General features: G+C 35.6%; 1 protein-coding gene across 1 annotated transcript in view; it reads right to left on the reverse strand.

Annotated features, from left to right (window-relative positions):
- Nucleotides 1-20498, reverse strand: part of SCFD1 (sec1 family domain containing 1) — a 90993-nt gene that overhangs the window by 56415 nt on the left and 14080 nt on the right. The window contains exons 8-10 of the mRNA XM_004681961.2: nt 14405-14460; nt 10548-10633; nt 6900-6999 (exon numbers count right to left, since the gene is read on the reverse strand). Of these exons, the coding sequence (XP_004682018.1) occupies nt 6900-6999; nt 10548-10633; nt 14405-14460 (242 nt within the window). The remainder of the gene's footprint in view (nt 1-6899; nt 7000-10547; nt 10634-14404; nt 14461-20498) is intronic.

A 20498-nucleotide genomic window follows, 5' to 3' on the forward strand; every position in this document is an offset into this window, starting at 1 on the left:
AGGGGCTCTGAAGACTGGGTGCAAGTTGCTTTTTGATGTTTATATCTACACTGTAAGGGTCTTGGCTCAGGAATCCAAATCCCCTATCTCTTTTCCATGGAGAAGGCAGAAATGCCTTTATTCTCCCCAGTAAACACCCAACTTCCCCTTTCTTGCCTTTAATCTGCCTTTTCCAAGCTAAGCTATTTAAGATGTCATCTAAACCTACATAGGTTAGTTACTCAGTAATACTCAGTATATGGAAAGTACACATGTTATTATTAGATGTTTCCATGCCTTTTTCTCTCATCAGTCTGTCTGATATGTGTTTATTTGCTGGTCTAGAAGAACTCACAGAGGGGCATGTGATTTCATTTGCTTCTTGACAATATGAATCAATTATTCAGCTTTAATGAAAAAGCAACTGTTATTAACTGTGCTTGGGAAATAATTATGACTTGGTTTGGAACCAGAGAAACTGGGATGATAGAAAAACACTAGCACTTAGGTATACTTTTTCCTTTAACACTTGATGGGAGGTGGTGGAAATAAGAACACATCATAGACATCTTCAGACTTGCCATCCAGACTGAAATCATATATTGAATTAGAAGAAGAAAAAGAAGATGAAGTAGAAACCAAAACTTTTAGAACTGAAAGTGTAAGGAAAGACAATGTTGTCCTGAAGTTACTGGCAAACCAAGTGTGCCTGCAATGAGGAATACACAGACTGTTAGAAGAACCACTAGTGTCGTTTTTTTGCGTTCGTTCTAATTCAACCTTTTGAATCAGGAATCCTTTGTATACTACTTCATTAGTGTCTGAAATAGTCTATTCCTCTGTTACCTCGCTGGATATTATTGCTCTTGTGCAAGGCCTGCTTTTAATTCCCTGGAAAGTTCTTTCTCATATGACAAATATTTGTATACTTGTAGCTAATTTTTTTGGTCTCTGTACCCCCTTCATCTCAACTTCCATCACCCTAACTAGTGTCTGTGCTTATGACTGTGAAGATTTCATCTTTTGCTTTTCTAGTCACCCTTAAAGTTAAGAATGTCCTTCACACAGCTCCTGCCAATAAGATACAGATGGCTGTTTACAATACTGCCTCCAGTGCTTTCCTCCAGCAGTACCAGGAAACCACAGGACAAGACAAAGATAGGAGATATTAACCCTGAAAACCTTGAGCTACTGATTCAATGCTAAACTGCCTACCTATTTTAGATTTCCTGATATGAGAAAAAATAAACTTCTGTTTGCTTAACTCAAAATAATTGATGTTTTAAATGCTAGTATTCTGGGTTATGTAAAGTATATTACAAAAATAAACCTAGGTTCTTTTTCATGTAGCTACTAGAATCTAAAATTATAGATTTTATTTCTGTCATATGACACTGATTGAGAACATCAAACTTCAGTTAATGATGAGAAAAGCAAAAAAATTTGTGTAGACAAAAGAGAAAAATATAATTTAGAATATTTTAAAGAATCACTGAATCAGGCCCTCCCTGGTGGCGCAGCGGGTTAAAGCACTGCACTAAGAAGCTTAAGCTACTTCCGCATGAGTTAGATCCCTGCCTGCCCCAGAGGAGATCCACATGGCGCCGCAGACCTCTTCTGACCCGCCCACTGCTCCCCTCAGCAGTGTACTTTGTCAATCTGCCTGTTCTGCTCCCTACTCTGTCCCTGGTGAATCCTCTCACCTTCCGCATCTCTGGCCTGTACCCCAGTTCTGTATGAATAAATACAATAAATCTTCAAAAAAAAAAAAGAATCACTGAATCAAAAAACAAACTATAAATTCTGTGTAAAGTGTTATATAGGTAAGATAGTTGTCTCAAAATCTTACACCTTAAACAACTAGGATATAGGAGAGGAGATGGTAGATAAGTGAATAGTACCTATACTAACAATAGTAAATACTACATACTTTTTTTGCCCTTTGATTAAGTAAAATTTTAATCTAAGTTCAGAAATAGTAATAAATATAAAAATATACATAATAGTATCATTTAAAAAAATGAATGAAACTAAGAATGTCTTCTGGATTTTTACATAACTACCCCTTTAGTAGGAACTTCACACAACTAGTTTGTTCAGTTTTGAACAATCTGTGTTTATATTAAATGAGTAAATGTTTACATTATATTCTTGACTTTTAAGCAAACGCTACTATACTGTAGCGCTAGAAATTTTGTTAACAGAGACTACAGAATCAACATCAATAAAGCAAGTAACTTAGAACTACAGTTAGGTATATATTATGCTGCAATCACATATCTGTAAGAATATACCTATTTCTAAAATGCTTTTTTAATAACCTTTTAGAAGTATGTGTTAATTTGAAAACCATGTCCTTTTTTGGAGTGGCTAGGAAAAAAATAAACTTTATATTATAAAGTGCCTATGGATATGAACATAAATAAATGCTGATTTAAAGTTTCAAATGAGAGAAAGTAGTAGAGGGTAAAAGGCACAAAAAGGGTCACACGATTTTCAAAAACAAAGGTCCAGTAAAAAGCAACACACTGAGATGAAACAGCTATCCCTTTGTGAAGGGAAACTACTCATTATAGTTGAACAATCAAATCTACCCCTCCCACAATCAAGATACAATTAAAAAAGCTCATGGCTTTCTAATTAACTTGCTTCCTACAGTCCCAGAAAAGAAAGGGACACCGCTAAGTTTTTCACCAAAAAAGTCTATTGCTCACTTTAGTGACAACAGTCATCTTTCTGACAAATAGGGAAACTGCATGAATTTTAAGAGCTGTTTCCAAGGTCTGATATATAAATATTATCAGTGTTAACAGAATTTCAGGAAAAGATATTTAATATGAAAAGCAAGCTAAAATTTCAAGTTAACATTCCATAGCTAGAACTTTTACACCATCTTGTGGAGATAATGGGTATAGTTACTACTAACTTTTAAAGCTTAAAAGAAACTAAAAAAAATGCAGCTTATACAGTCAAAAGATGGCAATTTGCAGTTTATGATATCTCAATTATAGTTTTCACACATCTAGAAACTACATTAATAAACAGGCTTATATCAATGTAAATTGTGTGGCTTATGATAGATAACTCGTCTTCACAAAGAGACAAATTCATAAGGACTAAATATTCTAATAATAATGCTATAAAGAAAAGACGGCATTAAAAAATAATATTAGAGATGTGCATTCTCTATTATTTATGATCCCAAGTGGCCACAGGAATCCATTATACCTCCATGTAGGCAGGGATCACGTCTGCTTTGTTCCCAGACTACCACAGTGTCTGGCACACATTAGGCTCATAATGAATGTTGAATTAAATTCTTTGGAGGCACAGGTTGCCAACATTTTCTCCAGTTAAGATGATTAGGGCAAACAAACAAAACCCCCAAATCACCACACTACTGTCACTGTCTTGCATTTTCAAAAAAATATTTTCATTTCAAAGTGTAGGAAATTATTATATAAATAAAGCCCAGTCTCAAAAACTCCTCTCACAGTCTTAATTATTCTTATTTCACTGTGTGAAATTTCACTCAATGAAAACCACAAGACCAGTTTTCCTTTGGTTTAGAGAAATCTCTGCTCCAAGTTATGTTTCCCATAATGCAGTACATATATATATACCTTTACACTGAAATAACTTGAACATATGTCTTATCTCCAACATTCAAAACATCATGTACTTTAAATTCCTGCAGGAATGCTTTCAGTTCAGGAATGAGAAAGCTTAGTATCTTAATACTTCACACAGCTTCCCATATACCACTGACAGGAACAGAGATTGTGATCTATATCTGCTCTTCTAAGACCCTCACCCCTTACTCCCACCTAATAGTCTGGGCCCACCAACCAAATCTAACTCGAAACCATTAATACTATGTCATGATGGCCATTATTCCTTCTGTGACTCCTGAACTACCTCTCCAAATCTCATCTTTCATTTTTACCTGATTCCTGAAATCTTTCTGTCATACACTCTGAAATTCAGTCATCAGCAAAATACCCTATTGTGAACATCTACTCTGAATGTCCACTAAATTATCTTGAATTATAACTAGCTTTATCCTATAGCCTTCTCATATGACAAAATTGTGTTTATTTAAAACTTGTCACACATCTCAAGGATTGGATCTGTGATTGAGATAGGTCCTTCACTTGTCTTCTCTAAAACTTCAGCTTTGAAGCTTTTCTTAACAGCCTATAACAGTAATTATTAATAAAAGGCAATTTTGCTTCTCTACCTCCTGGGCATATTTGACAATGTGTGAAGATATTTTGATTGTCACAAATGAGGTAGTGCTAATGGACTTTATAGAGTAGAAGATCCTACAATGTATAGGACGGTACACCCACAACAAAGAGTCATCTAGTCCAAAATGTCAAGAATGCCAATGCGGAGAAATCCTAGTCAATCATCACTATAGTCTAGAATGCCTCCTACAGACCTGCAGAACACTCATCTATTTCATTATCAACCTTTCTGTTTTGATTCCAATACACATACAGTAATTTCTTATTGAAAAATCTTTTCTGACATCAGATCTTTAACGAGCAATCAATCATCCCTTTGCTCAGCTCCCTTATACAGCAAAACTCGTTTAATTTATCTATACCACTCTTTTGCCTCTCTTTCAATCTCTTCAATCTTATCCTGTGTTTTGCCTCTATTGAATGGGCAAACTTTCCAGTGTTTTGCCACAGTAAAGAAGCTTGTCTTACCAAAGTCATTAATAACCATGACAGTCACAGACTAGCATGTGTCTAGGCAGATTCCAGTCTCCTCTGTGAAAGATTTAACTCACTGGCTTCCAAACAACACAGTTCTACTGTTCTAGGTTTCTTTTCCCCAAATCTTCATTGATAGTTTCTACTCAAGTCTCTGATCTCTGAAAAATGAAAGTACTTAAGAGTTCAAGTTCTTGGATCTTTTCTATACCAATTCCCTTGGTGACCTCATCATATCTTTTGGCTCTAAACACCACATATAGATAATACTCCCAAAATACTTCTCTAGAACAGATTTCTTTCCTGAACTCCAGACTCCTATCTATGTATTTACCTACATTTGTATAATGAATACATATCCCACATTTAACTCATCTAAAACTTAACATCTGATCTTCCTTGGCAAAATTGCTCCTGCCATGTGTCTGACATCTCAGTAAGTAATGTCTATCCATTTACAAAGGCCCAAATCTTGTGTTGTCCTATTACCTCTCTTTCTCTTAGAGGCCATATCCAATTCATCAGCAAATCCTGTGTTCAAAATTCAATAGATCATCCCAACCCTCACCACTTCCATCCTAGTATAAGAAATCATCACCTCTTGCTAAGATAGCTGCACTAGTCTCCTAAATCAGTCTCTTTGATTCTTCCTATGCCCCCAAGGAGTCTGTTTTTAACACAGCAGCAAAAGTGATCTTTTAAAAATATGTACCAGATGTCATTTCTTTACTTAAAACTGCAGTGGCTCCTTGTTTCTCTCAAATTAGAAGTCAACAGGCCTTATATAATGGCCTATAATGTCTTAGTCTATATTTTTAATTTTATCAGTTATTTTCCTGGCATCACCTGGCCACTTTGCCATCTAGAAACAGATTAGGCACCCTTCTGCCAGAAATGCTATTCTCCCATATAGCTACATAATTCACTAATTTACCTCCTTTAGATTTTTCCTCAAATGTATCTTTATTAATAGTTATTTCCTTTTTAAAATGGCAAATCACTATCACCACTATCTACTTTCTTTTCCTCCAATCTATTTTTCATCTTCTGAAATTTTATGTAATTTGTTATTTTATTTATTGCATATGTCTCCTACTAGAATATAAGGTGTAGGAAGAAGGATAATTTCATCTGCTTTATTATTAAAATTAGTTTAACTAAATTCCTGTTCTTCATCTCTCACTTGCCCTTCAGAAACCAGTTTCCAAGTTCTATTACTCAGGTTTTAATTCAGCAGTTTCTTGATTCTTTTACCTTCTCAAATAAATTAGAGAGTTGACAATTATTTCCTTGACTCTCATCTTAGAGTCTAAGATGGCAGAGAATTCAAGATAGAGAAGTGTACAGAACGTCATAAGATCAGTAATCCTGAAACATGATTTATCTAGAGTAATAACTCATACTTAAAATCTGAGTTTTAAAGAAACTTTAAATGTAAACTATTGATTGCATGTCTTAACTACCTATATGCTATTTTAGGCAATTTTTTTTTTTTAGTAATACATTATTATAGAGTATAATCCCTAAAGGTTCAGAATGGGAGTTGTTGCAGTGCTTGACAGCCAATGATTTAAGTGGTGTCTCAACTTTTCCATTTATCAAACAGGGATTCTTCTGGTTTTATTACACAGTGTACTGTACAGAAATTATTTGTGCAACTATTTTTTCCCCACTGCTTTTGAAGATTAGGGGTGTGTCTTATTTATCTATACATATCACAATATTAGTAAATAAGTATTGCACAGAATTTTTTTTTGCGTATGAAATTACATATGCAAGATTACTTTAGAAAACACAGTATAATGTAAAACTGCTATTTATTTCTATCATAAGACTTACTTGATTTCCAGCAAAAGGGAGAAATTAATAGCTTTTATTCCTCATAGAACATATTTATTTACTTAGTATGAAAAATGTCATGCATTTTCCTTTATTCCTTTTTTTATCACTGTTTGCAATACTACTGTTCAATCCTATGTAATTTAAAAATCACAACAATGTGACTTTAAACTTTAATGTTTTATTATTCTATCACCAAATCTAGCTTTCACCAGTGATACCAAAATCTATCACCTTTTTGTTCTGTATCTCAGTTATACTCACCTGTGTTTCTGCAGTTATCGTGTTAGTTTTATGTCAAGGAGATCACTAACTGCTAGTACATTTTACTAACAAATGATATTTTTAGCCTCTTACCAGTACATCATGCACCAAGGCTTGATATGTCCAAGTGTGGTGTAAAGGAGTTGCCAAATCTATGTTTCTGTCAACAAGGACTAATAAGGGCCGTTGGAAGCTGTAAATACATTAAAAAAAAAAATTCATATAACTCTTGTAATAGTGTATATATATCTAAATTTTTCTAACTTTCCAGTACATGTCATTGTGATGTGAATAATACTGACATTTTATAATATGTGGCTCTAAACAAATTATTTTTAGCACAATTAGAGTGAATATAATACCACATTTTAAGTCTTATTTAGAAAATTTTCTTAGGGGAAATAATCTACACAAATACTTTCACAGCCTAATATTTAGTTATCAAAGAAAGAAAAAGTTTTTTCTACTGAGATTTCCATTTCACATTTTGAAAAAAACTGAAAAAGGAACAGCCATTGTTTGATTTCTGGGGAAACAAGGAAAGTAAGACTTAAACATAATTTATGAAACATTTGCATAAGCGTCTATCTGTAAATGTATTTTAAAAAAGCAGGTTTTAGAAACCCTATTCCATTATAATATAAAGCTAAAACATGCCACAATGGAACCTAGTTATATTAATTATTCACCTATCAGATACTTCATATATTGGTTAAGTCCACTATTATAATTCAGAAGTGAAAGATAAACACTTAAAGCATTTGGGCACAATGTCATTCGGTTATGTGTCTCCAAATTATATGCATCAGAGGCATTATGCAGTACATATCAACTCTCAAAGGCAGTCTATTTTATTATATTAACTATAATTTCTCCTGCAAGAAATCTCTGATCATTTTAGTAACTCAATACACCCTAGTGGGTGTAGGACAATGGCACTACCCAACTGTATTTATTATAAGGCTGCAATAAAAAGGAGTGCGACCCTTGGCTACTTATCATTTATTACTCCAGAACTATGTAGAAGGTTAGGGAGGATAGTCTATAGCAGGGTTTAACTCAGCATTACTAACATTTGGGGTAAGATAATCTTGTTATGGGGGACTGTAGAAGGTGATTTTAGCAGCATCCTATAATGTATCCCAATGCATTCCAGTAGCATCTACCCAATTGTGACAATCAAGCATATCTCCAGATATTACCAATGTCTCATTGAATCCAAAATTGCTCCTGGTTGAAGATCATTACCCCATGCTAAGGTTAAAATGTATTCAACAACAGTTCCAACAAGATTGTTGACCCCAAATTATAATTTATAAGTATCCAAATAAATTAGTGTTTTTATATTGGCTTTTAAAGCTTATGTCAGAGTACTGTAAAGAGGAAAAGAACTACTAAGTAAGGTATGGCACAGTGCTACTGCTAAAAAAAAAAATCAGGTGAGAATTTAGTACTTTTGCTCTATTTAATGAAGTACATTTTGAATAACACTTACGATAAGCAATGATATCACAGCATGGCATAAAATAAAACGGGAGCTGAGAGACCAAATAATTGAAACACAATGTGTTAGCATTAATGCCAATTACAGGAGTAATACATTAAACTCTAGAATGCATAATTATTGACTTGAAATTTATGGAAGGTTACTGTAAAATTATTATTTCTGGACAGAAGTTTTACTCTGAATATAAGTTCATTTTCACAGCTTTGCTTATTAATTTACATAAGCCTGAGGATAAATATTGACTTTCCATACTGTCCATTCAAGTAAATATAAGTTTCAATTATTTGGGTTTTTTTTTTTTTTATACGATCTTATTTATTTATGCATCCAAGAACTGGGGTATAGGTGAGAGGTGGGAGAAGTGGGTAACAGGATTCAGGAGAGACAGATCGGGGAACAGAACAGGCTGACTGACTGAAATACAGTGTTGAGGGGAGAAGTAGGGAAGAGAGGAGAGGTCTGCTGCACCATGTGGGTCACCTCCTTGGCTGGGGATCAAACTTATGCTGCAGTAGTTGCTGATACCTTTATAGTGCTGTGCTTTAATCCACTGTGCCATTAGGGAGGGCCCTTGTATAGGTTTTTGACTTCAACTCCAAACTGTCCGTTATTTTTAATATCCAACAGAAACTACATATACTACATATACATATACTACAAACTATACATGTTGGTCATTTTTGGAATTTCTATTCAATAATACGTAAACAACTGTTAACTTTGGCATTACCAATTCATGCTAGACATGCTAATGATGACAAGGGCCATGCAAAATTAATTACTAGTACTTCAATGAAAAAATGGAAACTTTAATTTAGGGAGAAAGGCACATCAGAATTTTTACACTTTTTTTCCATTACCAAGAGGCTTACTAGTAATTGAGACTATGGCTTCTGACTGTTATAGTCATAAAAATACAAAGTTTTTCCGAAAGATGATAAAATGTCAAGTAGAAGTTTCTACTCTAAGAAGGTAAATTAAAATGTCCCATTTCAACTATGGTGATGGCACCTGGGTGAAATGGTGGTGGAAGTCGATGGGGATTACAACTGCAATGAAAAAATGTACAAAATGAAGACTAATGTAAAAAAAAAAAGGAAAAAAAACCCTCCCCCCACAAAATAGCCCATTTCTATCCCAAATAAATTAGTATCCAAATAAATTAGTGTTTTTATATTGGTTTTTAAAGCTTATGTCAGAAAAATAGGAGTCAAACAGATTAGTAAGCCTCATTAAAAATAAACAGATTTTAGCCCTCCCTGGTTGCGCAGCGGGTGAAAGCAAAGCACTAAGAAGCTAAAGCCACCTCCGCATGAGTTCAAACCCCGCCTGCCCTGGAGGTGATCCACATGGCGAGGCGGACCTCTCCTGACCTGCCCGTTGCTTCCCTCAGCAGTGTACTTCATCGATCTGCCGGTTCTGCTCCCCATTCTGTATCTGGTGAATCCTCTCACTGCCCCTGCGCCTCTGGCCTGCACCCCAGTTCTGTATGCACAAATAAATCTTTAAAAAACAAACCAACAAAACAAAACAGATTTTGGGCTCTTCTTGGCGCAGCAGGTTAAAGCACAGCAATAAGAAGCTAAAGCCACTTCAGCATGAGTTCAATCCCTGCCCTGGAGGTGATCCACATGGCACAGCAGACCTCTCCTGACCCACCCACTGCTCTCCTCAGTAGTGTACTTCGTTGGTCAGCCTGTTCTGCTCCCTACTCTGACTCTGGTGAATCCTCTCACCATCCCTGAACCTCTGGCCTGTACCCCAATTCTGTATGTATAACGAAATAAGCAGTGGACAACAGATTTGTATAAATAAATAAGCAGTGGGAAACATTTCAATTACAAGAGTAAGGTGCTTGTGCTCTCTGGTGGCGCAATGGATTAAAGCACAGCACTGTAAAGCTATCCTAAGTCACTGCAGCACAAGTTCAATTCTCAGCCAGGGAGGTGACCCACATAGTTCAGCAGACCTCTCCTGACCTGCCCATTGCTTCGCTCAACATTTTATTTACTTTAGTCTGCCTGTTCTGCTCCCTACTCTGTCTCTGGTGAATCCTCTCACCCCATGCACCTCTGGTCTACCCCAATTCTTGTATACATAAATAAATCTTAAAAAAAAAAAAAGAAAAAACACAAATATAAGGGTAGTCTATATAAAAACCAAAATAAAAATAAAACCCCAAAGTTCTACAAAGTTTCATTTTCAAGTTCTATAAGTATAATAACCAACAATACCTGAATTGTCCAGCTCCAAGCGTGTCACCTGTAAAAAGACTATTTCTTGCATCTCTGAGATTTTCCCGAAGTTTCTTATCTAGTTTCTGAAAAATCAAATTTTAGGTTACCTCTTTAATGAATTTGATAGGACTTTAAAACATTTCATAACCTAAAAATTTGGAATTTCTTTATAAGAAAGCTTTCTAATATCTAATTTTATTTTCTTCAGTATTTCCATTCTATAATTTCTACTATTTCAATATCATCATATCTAGAACTTAAAGGATTTCTACTGTGATTTCAGTCTGATTTCACTAACAAGCATAGTTCAACTACTTTTATTTTATGTACAGGAAAGCCTTTGCAAAAGTGACATAATCTCAGCTCCTGAGGCATGATTCTCATCTACCAATAACATTATTTCTATAGTGGTGACTTCAAGTGTCTACAGAATAGAAATGTAATATGTAATAGAAAGCAGTCTACCAATCAATGATTCATTTGGGCTAATAAAACTCCAAAACTTAATTTGTCTTATCCCTTATTAATTTTTGACATTTTGTTTTTGTTTTTGGTAGCAACACTGATTTACAGGTTGGTTGTGCTTTATAGGCATAAGAAGTCCCCTTTCAGGTGGTTGTTACCACATCACACCCACTACCAAGCATCCATAGTCCAAAACCATTGTACAATGTGCTCCCTTCCCACTTTATTTTCTCTTCTCCCTTTTCTCCAGTAGCTTCAGTTTTACAATCAGAGTTTGGTTTGTTGACTGGCTTTGGCTTTATCTGACCCTTTGGTTTATTGCTCTATTTTCTACACTTATGATACCATCTGGTATCTTTAATTTACTATGCACAATCCCTTCCAGTTCCATTTATGATGTTACAAATGGCAAGAGTTTAAATTTTTTTTAAAAACTGAGTAATAAGTAGCCCTTTGTGTTATATACACCACATATTCCTGATCCACTGTCTGTTTTGGGGCATTTGTTTTTTATCCTATAGCTTGGTTATTGTGAATAGTGCTACAATATACACAGAAGTGTATATATCCTTTGAATTAGTGTTTTGGTCTTCTCTGGCTATCTTTTTGCTTTAATGAAGTTTCTTTCTCTGTGCAGAAGTTTTTTTAATTTGATGTCGTTCCATTTATTTATATTCTCTTTTGTTTTCCTTGCTGTTGTAGACAAATTCACAAAGACATCTCTGCAGCCTGTGGAGAGTTTTACCTAAGCTATCTCTATATATTTTATGGTTTCAGGTCTCATAGCCAGGTTTTTGATACATTTTGGTCTGTTTTCAATGTGTGGGCAGATAGTGATCCTGTTTTCCTATACTTGCTATTAGCTAAAAGGCTGAGAAGCAATGATCCTGTTTTCCTAACACCATTTATTGAAGAGGCCAATAAAGGTGAAATTTATTTCTAGGTTCTCAATTTTATTCTATTGGTTTGTGCCTCTGTTTCTGCTTCAATATAATTCTGTTTTGATTATAACTTTATAGAGTAGTTTGAAGTCTGGAAATATGATGCTGATGCCACCATTCTTTACTTTTTTTGTCAGGATTGTTGTGGACATCTGTAGTCTTTTGTGGTTCCATATGAATGTTAGTTATGCTTGTCTATTTATCTGAAGAATGATATTGAAACTGATCAGTATTGCACTGAATCTGTGTATTATTTTGGGTAAGAAGGCCATTTTGATAATGCTAATTCTTCCAATTAATTATTCAGGGAATCTCTTTTCATTTCTTTGTGTCTTCTATATCTTTTAACGATATCTGACAGTTTTCAGTATAGGTCCTTTACCTCCTGTTGTTAAGTTTACCCTAGGTATGTAATTCATTTGGATACAATTTTAAATGGTACTGTTTTCTTGATTTCTCTTCTAGCTCATTGTATGCATATAGGAAGGCCACACATTTTTGAGTATTTGCTGAACTGTTTCGTTTAGGTTTTTAGTGGAATCTTTATGGTTTCTACATATACTGTCACATCACTACAAATGACGACAGCTTTTTCACTTCCAATTTAGGTTTTTTTTTTATATCCTTCTCTTGAATTGTCTAGTTGACTTACAATGCTCTGTTAAACAGTAGTGGTGAAAATGGACTTTGTCTTTTACCAAATCTTAGTGGAAAAGCTTTCAGTTTTTTACCATTGAGAATGATCATAGCTGTGGATTTGTCATGTGACCTTCATTATGTTAAGGGACAGCCCACCTACCCCGTTTAAGTTTTTCTATCATAAATGGATATTGAATCCTTTCAAGTGTCTTCTTAAGGCATCTTTTTGCTACAATAATATGATTTTTATTTTTCCTTTTAATTAACATTAATTAAATTTTCAAATGTTAAACTACTGTTATCTGCCTGGAGTAAATCCCAATAGGTCTTGGTGTATGATCCTTTTTATTCTTTGCTTAACTCAATTTACTAAGATAATGTCGAGGATTTCTAGATCTGTCTTTATTAGGGAGATTGGTCTGGGGGTGTGTGTATTTTCCTCAGAAAATGTGTTTTCTCCAGAATTCTTTTAATTCTGTTGATCTTTTTTGCAGCTTGTATATCCATTATTTTCTTATTTAAAACTTCAATTTGACCTTTTGTTTTATACCTTAGGATATTCAATTATTATCTAAGTTTTCTTGTATATCTGATGAGCTTTTTCTGTGTTCTTTACCATGGCAATCTTGAAATCCACCTGATAGGGAGAAAAGATCTTCCACATGTTTGTGGTTTGGTTCTGGGTTCTTATTTTCTTTCTGAAGTACAGTATTCCTTTGAGAACTCAGGGTGCAGTTTGTTTTTTCATCTCATATTTGCTTTCTAAATATTAAAGGCGCAGAGCTTCCACTTTTCCAATAGATGGCGGTATGTATCAAGGGGAACAAATCTGTTAGCTGATTTGTGCCTAGATTACTCCTGTTAGTAATCCTCTGGGTTTCAGACAAGCATCTTTGTAGTCTGTACTAAGTTTTCAGTGGAGTCATGGCATGTCCCAACACAGCCTCAGTGTATGCATTCAGCCCCTTGATCCATCCACTGCTGGGAGAAATAGATAAGGAGGAACTGTGACTTTCTAAGCATAGTCTTCCTCTCTTGGGACCCTTCCACACCTTGTTCACCCCGGTATCTAATTATATCTCGTATGGTTAGATCCACAACAAGCAATTTTGCCCTCTCTGGGCAAAGGCATGACCATGGTTTCCAACCTGGTGGAAGACTCCCCCATTCATGCTTTTGCTGTCCAGAGTTGAATTTTTTCAGCCATCATCTCTGTTGCACACAGTGTATGTCTGGTTATCACAAGCCTCTCCAATTTTGCCCCATGTTGCAGGATCCTCTGCATCTAGTGTCTATCTGCATTTAGCTCTCAGTTTACTCACCCCAGAGCAAAATAGGGAGATTCTTTGATGCCATCCTCTGGAGTCCTCTTATTTTTTTAACTTTTAAGCAGATTTTTGAATGCTTAACTTAAATTATTTTACTCTGGTGCAGTGGGAAAACAAAATGCACTAAACCATATTCAATATGATTATGATAATAAATATCTGCTAAGTGAAGTATTAAATGATCTGGAAGGAACCTACTTGTCTACACTTTTGGAGAGAAGGAATATTCATTTTACTAAAAAAGAACAGCAATGAAATGGCACATCAGAGAAGACATTTTATGTCATCATATTATATATTCCCAGTGATCACTTTTTATTTTTGGTGTAATCCCAAAGTTATAAATAAAAATATTTGTGTTTTGTATTTAACATATATGACCTATAGAATCGTATACTAAATATTAACAGAACCACCTGAGGTACTTATAGAAATCAATTGACATATTATTTCTACCCAATGGATATTTGTGTGAACTCACCACAGCTACCATTTCTGCTGCTGTTCCTCTTGAACATCTGATTATAGGAACAGCACCTATTTTAACAATAGATGTTAGCAATAATTTCAGATCTTAGCAATTAAGCTAAATACTAATAAAAAGTAAACAACAGGTGTACTAATCTCAGGCTACACACAAAAAAGAATTCATTATCTCAAGAATTATAAGCAAGGTTTCAATAAAGGATCTTTCCCTTAAATAAAGCATTGGGGAAACATAAAACATTTTACATATGTTGGCCAATGAGACAAGATTTTCAAATATTTCTCTCTCTATTTTATACATTATTCAGTTTTTTATAGTTTGTTTTCTCTTCTCAGGTGTAGGACCCATAAAATTCCCACTATTAAGTCAACCATGAACATCAGCACAGTCCCTTGTGCACTTTCCACTCATTTTAAATCCTCTCACTCCTCTTTTGCTGAGTGGCTCTGAATTATAGTTGCCTGCTAGTTAATGAAAAGATTTTTTAATTTAATGGCTAAAAATATCATTGTGATGCCTTATAGGTAGTTTCATAGAATTTTACTCACAGAGTTCATGTTCACTTGACTTAAAAAGAATGAGAAGAGTGTAGCTAATTCAATAGTTTGGTAGTGTTGTTTTTATTTTTCAAGTTAATAAGGAGTATAGTCTTTTTAAAAAATATAAATGTTAAGGTAATAGAAGCTGATTCTTCACAATGTAAAATATTCCTAAAAGCTGGTTTAACTTTCTAATTAATTTTCTAGACCTCTTAATTTTTCTTTCTTACTCCTGTAAGTTTTATCAAATCAACAAGGAGTGAACAATATACAATGACAGAAGGATAGACTCTTCAATAAATGGTGCTAGAGGCAAGAAAAACAAAAGCAAAAATAAAAAAGAATAGGTTTATATCGGTCTAGCAAATTTCTGAATAAACAATCATTAAAAAATATATACCTTGGCCCTCCCTGGTGGCGCAGCGGGTTAAAGCACAGCACTGAGAATCTAAAGCCGCTTCCGCATGAGTATGATTCCCGCCTGCCCCGGAGGAGACCACATAGTGTGGCAGACCTCTCCTGACTTGCCCGCTGCTCCCCTCAGCAGTGTACTTCCTCGATCTGCCTGTTCTGCTCCCCATTCTGTCTCTGGTGAAGCCTCTCGCCGCCCCTGCACCTCTGGCCTGTACCCCCGTTCTGTATGCATAAATAAATAGATCTTTAAAAAAATATATATACCTTACTGAATTAGGAAAAAATATCTGCGTATCGTTCATCTGAAAAGGGACTAGTATCCAATAGCTACAAAGAACCAATACAATTTAACAAGAAAGAAAACAGAGTCCAATGAAAAAGTGGGCAGGAAGGCTAAAAAGATCCTTCTTTATATAGAGTTGGCAAATAGGCACATAAAACAATGTCCAACATCATTTATTATCAGGGAAAATTGAAACCATAGTGGCCCTCCCTAGTGGCGAGGCGGGTTAAAGCACGGCACTAAGAATTAAAGCACGGCACTAAGAAGCTTAAGCCACTTCCGCATGAGTTCGATCCCCGCCTGCTCCGGAGGAGATCCACAAGGCGAGGCAGATCTCTCCTGACCTGCTCGCTGCTCCCCTCAGCAGTGTACTTCGTCGATCTGCCTGTTCTGCTCCCCACTTTGTCCCTGGTGAATCCTCTCACCCTTGCATTTCTGGCCTGTACCCCGTTCTGTATGAATAAATAAATCTTTAAAAAAAAATTAAAACCATAGTGAAATACCACCTCACTCTTCACTCTATTTCAAATAAAAGTCACCTAATTTGGTGAGGATGTGGAGAACAAGGAACACTCATACACTGCTGGTGGACATATAGACTGGTCCAGTCTCAGTGGAAAACAGTATGATATTCCTCAAAATATTAAAAAGCAGATCTGATTCAATAATCCCACTTCTAGGTATATATACCTGACTTTAAAAATCACTAACTTGAAGAGTTATATATGAACTCCTATGTTCACTGAAGCACTATTTACAAAGCCAACTTAAGGAAACAACTTAAATGCCCAAGAATATATCTACACAATAGAAAAATATTTGGCTATTAAAAAAAATAACTCATCACATTGTGACAACATGGTTGGAACTGGAGGGTATTATGCTAAGTGAAACAAGCCAAAAGGAGAAAGGTAAATATCAGATAATTTCACTTACATGGAATATACAGCAAACAAAAAAAAACAAATAAATTCCCCCCAACACACAAAGGAGCTGACAAAACTAAACCTAAGTAAGTCCTAAAAATATGATTAGATCTGAGACTACTAGACGAAAAGGATAGGAATAAAGGTAGGAGGTGACACAATGATTTGTGTTTAATGAAGGAATAAGGGTACTTGGAAGGACGAGTGGAGTGATAAAATGTATCTGGTGAGGTGTGAACCTATTCCCTTAAATGATATACAGTATTATAAGCTAATGTTACTTCAGTAAAGGAAAAAGAATGGTGTTGGGAAGACTGGACAATCACAGGCAAAGCAATGAACCCGGAACACTATTTTATACTATACACAAAAAATTAAGTCATAATGAATTAAAAATTTGACTCGAAGTTCTGAATCATAAAAGTCCTAGAAAACAACATAGGCTCTAGAGCTCCATAACATTAGATCTTGGTAATAGTTTCTTTGGATCTGATTCTGGAAGCAAAGAATCAGACTAAACAAAACTAAACAAACAAAACCAAAAACAAAACTAAACAAGTGGAGTTATGCCAAACTTAAATGCTTCTAGACAACAGAGGAAACCATCAATAAAATGAAAAGATGACCTATTGAATGGGAGAAAATATTTCTAAAACATGTCTCTGATAAGTAGCTATTATTAAAGAACTCAGAACTTGATAGCAAACAAATTATTAAAAAATGGACAGAAGACCTGAGTGGGTATTATTCTGAAGACAAAACAGGCAACTGGTATATTAGAAGATGCTCAACACCATTAATAATCAGGCAAATGCAAATCACAAACAGAGCAACATATACCACCTTCTATCAGAGTGGCTATTATCAGAAAACAAGTAACAAATGTTGGTGAGAATATTGAGAAAACTCTTGCGCACTGTTGGTGGGAATATAAGTTGGTACAGCTACTAAGGAAATAGTGTGGCAGGTTCTCAAAAAATGAAAAATAAAACTACCACATGATCCAGCAGTTCTGCTTCTTGGTATTTACCTAAAGAAAAGCACAAACTAGAAAAGACAGGTGTACTCCCATGTCCACTACACATTATTTACAACATCGAAGACATGGAAACAATATAAATGCCCACTACTGAATGGGAGAAATGACAAAAAGATGCAGCATAAAAATAGAAGTCATCAAAAAGAATGAAATCGGCCCTCCCTGGTGGCACAGAGGGTTAAAGCACAGCACTAAGAAGCTTAAGTCACTTCTGCATCAGTTCGATTCCCGCCTGCCCTGAAGGAGCTCCACATGGCGTGGCAGACCTCTCCTGACTTGCCCGCTGCCCCCCTCACCAATGTACTGTGTCGATCAGCCTGTTCTGCACCCTGCTCTGTCTCTGGTGAATCCTTTCACCCTCCACATCTCTGGCCTGTACCCCAGTTCTGTACAAATAAATAAATCTTAAAAAAAAAAAAAAAAAATGAAATCTTTCCATCTTGAGACAACATGGATAGACCTTGGGGGCATTAGCTAAGTGAAGTAACTCAGACAAAGAACGACAAAGTCTCACCTTACTTGTGGAATCTAAAAACAAAATAAAATGAAAAATCGGTTCATGGATATAGAGAACAGATTAGCAGTTGTCAGCAGCTGGAGTCTGGGAAAGGGGGGGTAAAATGAAAGAAATTGGGTCAAAGGGTATTAAGTTCCAGTTATAAGTAATGGGCATGTAACCAATAGCATGATGACTACAATTAGTACTATTAACTATTTAATTATTAGTATTACTGTACTGCATATTTGAAAGTTAGAAGAGTACAGATCTTTAAAGTGCTCATGTCTAGAAAAGAAATCTTGTTACTATGTATGGCTATGCATGTTAACTAAATTTGCTGTAATGATCATTTTGGAAAGTAGACAAATAATTACGTTGTATATTTGAAACTGAAATAATGTCATATGTTACTAATATATTAAAAAAAAAAACTTTAAAAAAGAGACTAAAATCCTAAAACAGAAAATATCGAATTGCACCGAAATGCATTTAAACAAAGGACACTGTAATATTTATATGCTAAAATTTTGCATTGTAGATTCTTTAAGTAAAATAAAAATGTGGATTGTCAGTGATTTTTTAAATTTTTGTTTTGTTCTAATGGCAAATTTATCCTTGTCATAAAAATTTAAGTATCAAAAGCATACAGCTAACACTCTTGACTTCATCACACAAAATAATCTCCATTAAAAATTAGATATGTGGCCCTCCCTGGTGGCGCAGCGGGTTAAAGCACAGCACTGAGAAGCTAAAGCCACTTCCGCATGAGTTCGATTCCCGCCTGCCCCGGAGGTGACCACATGGCGTGGCAAACCTCTCCTGACCCGCCTGCTGCTCCCCTCAGCAGTATATTTCGTTGATCTGCCTGTTCTGCACTCCACTCTGTCTCTGGTGAATTCTCTCACCCTCCACATCTCTGGCCTGTATCCCAGTTCTGTATGCACAAATAAAATAAAATCTTAAAAAAAAAAAAAAATTAGATATGTAAAGGGCCCTCCCTGGTGGCACAGTGGGTTAAAGAAGCTAAAGCCACTTCTGCATGAGTTTGATCCCGGCCTGCCCCGGAGGTGATCCACATGACACCGCAGACCTCTCCTGACCCGCTGCTCCCCTCAGCATTGTACTTTGTTGATCTGCCTGTTCTGCTCCCTACTCTGTCTCTGGTGAATCCTCTCCCGGTCCCTGCAACTCTGGCCTGTACCCCAATTCTGTATGAATAAATAAATCTTCAAAAAAAAAAATTAGATATGTAAAAATGGAGTTTCTATATGACCCACCAATCCCACTGCTAGGTATCTACCCAAAAGACACAAAAACACTGATTCAAAAAGACACCTGCACCCCCATGTTTATTGCTGCTTTATTTACAATCCAAATGCTCAAAAGTAGATGACTGGATTAAAAAAATGTGGTACATATTCACAATGGAATATTATTCAGCAATCAAAAAAGACAAACCTATGCCTTTGCAGCAACATGGATGGAGCTGAAGGGATCATGCTTAGTGGAATAAGCCAGAAAGAAAAATAGCAGATCGTTTCACTCATAGCAGGAGTGTAAAGGACCAAGGGGAAAAAATAATAATGAATGACTATATACCAGAGACATTTTATGGGGGAGGAGTGGGGAATGGGATCAAAAATGGGGGTGGGGGGTGCACAGGACTATGGTGATTGTATATGGGTGAACTGGTGATGGGTAGTCCACAGGGATTTCAGCTGAGATGCAAAAAGGCACAAAATGATGTAAAAACAAACTATTATAATAGTTATTATAATAAAAAAACTTAGACATGATGCTTTCAGATAAAAATTTCTACATGCAATATGTGGCATGATAAAAATCAGAAATAAGGTGTTATAATTTTTTACTTGAAAATTTATTGTTATCAGTCCATGTGAAATTGGCATTAATTTCAAATTCTCCTTTAAAAAAATCACTTTCTGGCACTCTTACCTATAGGTGGCATTAATGCTACAGTGGTCTTTATTAAGATTGTCTTTTTCAGTCTACCCTTCCCTGAAAACATAACTATCATCAAGCAAAAATAACTTTTATTTTATTTTTTTAAAGATTTATTTATTTATGAATACAAGAACTTAGTTACAGGCCAGAGATGTGGGAGGTGAGAGGATTCACCAAAGACAGAACAGGCTGAGGGGAGCAGTGGGTGAGATAGGAGAGATCTGCTGCGCCATGTGGATCACCTCCTTGGCCAGGGATCAAACTCGTGCTACAGTGGCTACAAACAGCTGCATAGTGCTGCCCTATAACCTGTTGTGCCACCAGGGGGGCCTGCAAAAATAACTCTTAATGTCCACAGTAACTCCAGTGCTTACAAAATATTGGAAAATATGTAAAATGGCAAGATACAAAGATTAATTATCT

This window comes from Condylura cristata, unplaced genomic scaffold, assembly GCF_000260355.1.
Source record: "Condylura cristata isolate star-nosed mole 26May11 unplaced genomic scaffold, ConCri1.0 scaffold00013, whole genome shotgun sequence".
NCBI classification, from domain to species: Eukaryota; Metazoa; Chordata; class Mammalia; order Eulipotyphla; family Talpidae; genus Condylura; species Condylura cristata.